Here is a 6,706-nt window from a genome sequence, read left to right as displayed (position 1 = left end):
CCTGATACCTCATAGACAGAAGACGTGTTGAATCAACACCGCCTATCGACCATGCAGTCCATGATCAGTTAATTACTCGAACCTGAAAATGCGACAGCAATTGTCTGCTTTATTGATATATTTTATTTCTCCAATCTCAATCGGGGTCTTTTTCAATTTGAATGTACTTGTTTGTTTCTAATAAAATTATATATTTTCAGAGGCTAAGCGTTGGCACTTTTTCAGGATGAACAGACGTGTGTAGCTTGAACTAACCGTTATGCAATGTGATGCCTACCGGGGCACTTGGCCAATGAGCTATTGCGAGAACCTTTCAACAAATTCATGTCAGGGGCCACACTATCCCCCTTATTATATCGCATGAAGGATGACAAATCTAGACAGTGACCAGCAGGTGACGGGTTTACCCAGCAGGTCATTTTCATCTGACACTTTCATCGAGGACCACATGCGTTTTAGCTGATCACTACACTATTATTTGAAGATGGAATACGAGTAAGTTCATTCAACTTTAGATTTTGTTATTATAAACATATTTTATTGCGGAAAATCAAATGGATTAGGCACAAGTGACACACTTACGAGGCCTTCTCAAACATACATTTCATTATATTGTAATATTTGAATAATAATAGTGCATAATAAATGCACAGTGCATAGGAATTATATACGAGTAATAAGAAAATACAACAACACACACACACACACACACACACACACACACACACAGACAGATAGATTTGTATACAGTTGTATAAGATATTTAATATAATTCCACCATAGTTAAACTAATAGACATTTAAATATAAGTGAATTCAAATGGAGAGCGGGATATATAAACTATAACTAAGCTGTGATAATTACGTTGAATGATTGTTTTACATCAAAATCAAAGTTATAACGAATATCAAAACAAATAGATAAAAATACAATAAAATATAACTAAGAATTTTTGTAGATTTCTAACTTCAATGATGAAATGTAACGAATTAAACTGTTTATCTGATCATAGTAAATACCATTTTCTAATGCTGGCAATGATAAACATCAATTTGATGAATATACACCGTATAATCGTTCCTGCATCGCTGATCATACGGATGAAAAACATTCAAATCAAATATGAAAAATATTTTTTGCAGGTTCGAATATACCAAGGAGTTTGAGAACAACGAAAGTGTCGCGCTTGCCAAAGCCAGCTTTTGTAATGTTACAGGATACAGCTTCAAGAAAACTACAACTAAGAAGCACTTCAACAAAAACTGTGAGTAGAGAAGTATTTATTATGTGAGTATCAGTTAGTTTCGCGATTACAACACAGTTGGTCTCTGAATAATATGTAAAGAAGGCATTTAGCGTTTTTTCATGTTCTAGGCATATGTTCGTCTCATGTTCACAGGTATAATGAACATACGATCTTATAACTTTGGTTTAAATAATTCCATTCTCATTGCCCATACAGATATCCCGACGGCGACAGATAAACCGCGGATTCTGCTGAATGGCAGGAATCAAAGTCTGAAGCCAAAAGATGATTCCCTGTATATCGTTGTATCATCGCAGACATGGGATTGTAAATACGGAAAAGGGCGCAAAGAACAGAACAAGGTAATAACCATATCTCTGTAAATCAAAGGTGTGCATAAAATGGTGCAACGGATGGGAGTAATAGCTTACCTGCGCGACTTAACATACTTTCAACTAATACAAACTACATAAAATGAATAAATGTAGTTTCGTTGTCGTAATATCATACTCAACCAGCCTGATAGAACAAAGACTACTGATACAAAGGTATGGGAATGTATACACTAAAGAAAGCAGAGTCGATGCCGATGTATACAAGCCCATGTATTACTGGTGTAAAGTTATTATAGAGAAGATTTTGTCTATATACATTTAAAAGTATAGAACATGATAACGCTCCATAGACAACAAAGGAATAAAATATATTTGAGAGTTAAAATTTCAATAAAGTCGCTTTTTAAAATTTTTATGAAACAGCTTTTCCATTAGGAGATGGGTGTAAAATTACTATGGGTTACAACGTATTATTACAATATCATTACCAATACACATTTGCCTCTTAGATAAATCTGTAATACAGAATATAAAAAGTAACATATGTAACAATATCTAAAATATTCTACACTAGAGTAAATTCTGAAATGAATGTTAACAAACAGTACAGGTCGACCTGATTCAGCTGAAGCCTAGATGTTTAAAAGGGCTAGCATTGTGGTGTATTTCACTAAAGAAAGAAAACAATCTTCTTTGTCGGTAGTTACCGGGGGACAAAACAATAGAGTCAGGTGAGGTGTTTGATTGTTGGACAGACGTAGGTGATTATCTAATAAATACTTTATCGTGGCCTAAAACACATATTCTATAGACATCATAGTTTTGCTGTCATACTTTGTAACATTGTGTAGCATAAAAGCATTGACATCGTTGGAAGTTCGGTACAATCAACTTGTTGATAGTATGGTACAAATCATTTTATTTTTTTTGTCCATTTATAAATATGAATTGATCATTTGTGTTAAGTAAGCAAAAGCATACAGAAATTTGTGAAGGGACTTATATGACAAGGTATAAGGGACCTTTTGGTCTACGGGATATGTTCAAATATAGAAATGTTTGTGCAAATAATCATTACGGTCATGAGATAGGGAGAATAGGTACTACTTGTTGAACTTTGTGTCACATTTTGAATGGCAAAAATATTATTTAACACAAAATACCGGGAATACTATTTATTTTACCAGTATTGTTGAATATTTTCCCCTCAAGTTACTTTAACGTCATACTCAACAAAGACGTTTTTGTTTGATCCGTAAGATCCGTTAGTTTCACTTTCGGTATCTTTGAAAAGGGACGCTTTCTGTAGGTTTTTAGCGTTGATTGAGGATACAGAAATTTGGGTGGTAACTTTGAAAAGATTGGAATCTATCGTTGTAATAAGACATACGTTCTTAGCTTCTGTGTACAATTAGTCACACAGCAACAACACATAACACAACACTTTATTTAATATATAGGAACCCATACCTGCAGCCTCTTGACTTGTAGTCCGTCAAGCTACCACATGTGCTACGGAGATCAAATGTCAATTTTTATCTTAGCTTATCTCTTTATCTCACCATTATCTTGGCTTGATTTATTTGAACATTATTTTGGTAATATTGGACCAAGTCCGTTGTAAATTCTAATGGTATATATGTTATACAAGTGCCTGTGAATCTGATTTGCACATCTAATTTCAAGGCATATTATCCATATTTGACTTATTGCCAAATGATATGTACTTTATTTAAACAAATTTAGATTATTAGGATAAAACACAATGGTATGCTTGGTTGGTTGGTTGGTTTGTTGTTTAACGCCACACTCAGCAATATTTCAGCTATATGACGGCGCAATTGGGATCGATGACATGCGTCAACCAAGTCAGCGAGCCTGACCACCCGATCCCGTTAGTCGCCTTTTACGACAAGCAATGATATGCACTTTGACGTAAACAAGTTTACATTTTAAACATGCTTAAAAAAGAAACATGTTTACATTTTTGGGATGTTGTGTTCAAGTGGTGTTTATTTTGTGAGACGATAGCGCATTCTGTGTGTTTAGACCCCAGACCAAATGTTATTCCGTTTAAGATTTAAACACGTTTCTAAGCATATTTAGATCAAAACATGGCTTGTATGTGTTTACGGTCTAAACACAGATTTGTAGTGTATAACGGATGGCTATGTTTCTGTTACAACATATTATTCCAGGAAGAACCACCAGCTGAACACCAGTATGCCAGGAAAAGAACCAGGGAGCGACTGTCCAAGACACCAAAACTGGACTGTGGCGCAAAACTGCATGTCAGAGAGACGCTGTGCTTTCCATATGAAAAGGTGATACTGCAATCCACATGTTGGATTGTAAAGAATAACAAAGTCGGTTCATGAATATTTCAGGTGCATATATTTTTCCACTAGGTCCTGAAAAATGATTTGTATCCGAACCTAGAAACAATTGGATAGCATTCGATTTAGGTATCTCGTCACACAAACGTATGACAGTTATAGACATATGTTATCAATTAGAGAATGATAAAATCATGAGCGACTATGATATGACAGAATCGTCAAAATGTTATATATATTTGGAGAAAATTACAACAGGGGATTCGGATGAAATAAAAGCAGTTGGTTACGGCGGTGTTATTTGTACTGTAAAGGTAACACTTTCCAGCTGATACAGTAAACAACAAAATGCTTATTATAACATTGAATAAAAGCTAGAAAATCATCTCAATACCTTTTAGAAAAATCTTCTTACATCAGAGTCAATTGTACGATTCGAACTATATCATAAGCATATGTCTAAGAATCATTATCAAAGAGACTAAATCATGATATGAGGTTTTCGCGAAAAGGTGAGCGCAACGCCCTACCTGTGGCATCCGTCACAGACATAATTATGCAAAGGCAAGTCATTTGTTTACATGGAAAATCACGGGAACAAAAGGCACAAGTCAAAATATAGAATCGTATTAGAATACCACTTCTAACATATATATCATCATTTTTTTAATGTCTTTATTATATACAGGCCGAAAAAGGTGACAGAAGGAAAAGACGGAAATACGCAGCTGGTATAAATAAAGCATTGGGCGAGGGAAGGCTGACCGAATATCAGTTTGAACGACGCTTTATTGTTTCATTTCCGAGACCTGAAGACCATTTAGAACACCCCACTGCCAAGGTATAGTAAAATGTCATTTTATGTTGTGTTATCCACCCATAATTAGAAACCCAGGTATCATTGACAGGATACGAATGTAAGGTATCGAAAAGTTACTGTATCGTTGTTAGGCAATGTCTTTTCTAATCTAAATATACTATTACGCATTTTTATGTTTTGTTTTGATAATAATGTTTGTCCTAAAGTTTGGCGGCACTGTTACAACCCTGAATGTTAAAATTACTCTTAATGTAAAAACAATTACGTTAAGGGGTACGTGTTAACTCTAAATGTTAAAAACTTTTCCATTAAGAGTAACACCCCGCGACCCTTAATGTAAAAAATAAATATAATTTTACATTAAGGGTTATTATCGTACATATCGCCCCTAATTGTAAAAGATTCTTATTAACAAAGTTTGATTTGCAATTTAGGGTACTTTTTGCTATTTTCAAATTTCTCATTGTTTTGCTTGGTTTCTTGTAATTATTCGTAATAAGCGACAGCGTGAGAAACTGACTTTGCTCAGATCTGAGAACAAGAGGGGCTATTATAAGAACGGCAGGTTTGTTATTTAGGACATGCCATCTACTACTCTGGAAGTCGAAGAGCATCAAGTGTCGGCTCCAGTCGCAGATCGCGACTCAAGTGGAACAGCGTCAGCTGTGGATCAGAAGCGGGTGCTGCGGTCAAGGTCGAAGGTAAACTCAGCCTCAGGGAAATAAAAGGGTGCATGCTTAGTCCCTTTTTGTTTCAGTTTATTTTAATAAACTGATTGGTTGAAGTTTAGAAATTGTCCGATTTCGTATATTGAAATTTCCCCCGCAATTGGGATCCATGATATGCATCAACCAAGTCAGCGAGCCTAACCACCCGATCCCATTAGTCGCCTTTTACGACAAGCAATGATATGCACTCTGACGTAAACAAGTTTACATGTTAAACATGCTTAAAAAAGAAACATGTTTACATTTTTGGGATGTTGTGTTCAAGTGGTGTTTATTTTGTGAGACGATAGCGCATTCTGTGTGTTTAGACCCCAGACCAAATGTTATTCCGTTTAAGATTTAAACACGTTTCTAAGCATATTTAGATCAAAACATGGCTTGTATGTGTTTACGGTCTAAACACAGATTTGTAGTGTATAACGGATGGCTATGTTTCTGTTACAACATATTATTCCAGGAAGAACCACCAGCTGAACACCAGTATGCCAGGAAAAGAACCAGGGAGCGACTGTCCAAGACACCAAAACTGGACTGTGGCGCAAAACTGCATGTCAGAGAGACGCTGTGCTTTCCATATGAAAAGGTGATACTGCAATCCACATGTTGGATTGTAAAGAATAACAAAGTCGGTTCATGAATATTTCAGGTGCATATATTTTTCCACTAGGTCCTGAAAAATGATTTGTATCCGAACCTAGAAACAATTGGATAGCATTCGATTTAGGTATCTCGTCACACAAACGTATGACAGTTATAGACATATGTTATCAATTAGAGAATGATAAAATCATGAGCGACTTATGATATGGCAGAATCGTCAAAATGTTATATATATTTGAAGAAAATTACAACAGGGGATTCGGATGAAATAAAATAAATAAAGCTGGATACGGCGGTGTTATTTGTACTGTAAAGGTAACACTTTCCAGCTGATACAGTAAACAGCAAAATGCTTATTATAACATTGAATAAAAGCTAGAAAATCATCTCAATACATTTTAGCAAATTCTACTAAAATTTATACTTCATTGTTTTTGCTTGTTATCTTGTAATTATTCGTAATAAGCGACAGGGGCTATTATAAGAACGGCAGGTTTGTTATTTAGGACATGCCATCTACTACTCTGGAAGTCGAAGAGCATCAAGTGTCGGCTCCAGTCGCAGATCGCGACTCAAGTGGAACAGCGTCAGCTGTGGATCAGAAGCGGGTGCTGCGGTCAATGTCGAAGGTCAATTCAGCC

The 6,706-nt window shown here is 35.6% G+C and overlaps 1 protein-coding gene across 1 annotated transcript; it reads left to right on the top strand.

Moving 5' to 3' along the window:
- The first annotated feature begins 3,592 nt into the window (after positions 1 to 3,592).
- LOC124120968 lies at positions 3,593 to 6,419 on the top strand. Its single transcript, XM_046483907.2, has 4 exons — positions 3,593 to 3,905; positions 4,606 to 4,758; positions 5,316 to 5,438; positions 5,923 to 6,419. Exons 1-4 carry the CDS (start codon positions 3,696 to 3,698, stop codon positions 6,100 to 6,102), a joined length of 666 nt encoding a protein of 221 aa, XP_046339863.2. The 5' UTR covers positions 3,593 to 3,695; the 3' UTR covers positions 6,103 to 6,419.
- The last annotated feature ends 287 nt before the right edge of the window (positions 6,420 to 6,706 follow it).

The sequence above is a fragment of the Haliotis rufescens genome, unplaced genomic scaffold (assembly GCF_023055435.1).
Source record: "Haliotis rufescens isolate VD_foot unplaced genomic scaffold, xgHalRufe1.0.p SCAF_8, whole genome shotgun sequence".
Classification (NCBI taxonomy): domain Eukaryota; kingdom Metazoa; phylum Mollusca; class Gastropoda; order Lepetellida; family Haliotidae; genus Haliotis; species Haliotis rufescens.
The sequence above is the reverse complement of the archived record's forward strand: the minus strand, read 5'-3'. Positions and strand labels throughout refer to the sequence as shown.

Excerpts from the sequence above, each read along its gene's own strand:
- LOC124120968 (XM_046483907.2), top strand. The coding sequence starts at position 3,696 with ATGGCTTGTATGTGTTTACGGTCTAAACACAGATTTGTAGTGTATAAC. Across the intron at positions 3,906-4,605 it reads TGTGCTTTCCATATGAAAAG|GCCGAAAAAGGTGACAGAAG; the intron begins GTGATACTGCAA and ends TATTATATACAG. Across the intron at positions 4,759-5,315 it reads TAGAACACCCCACTGCCAAG|GACATGCCATCTACTACTCT; the intron begins GTATAGTAAAAT and ends TTTGTTATTTAG.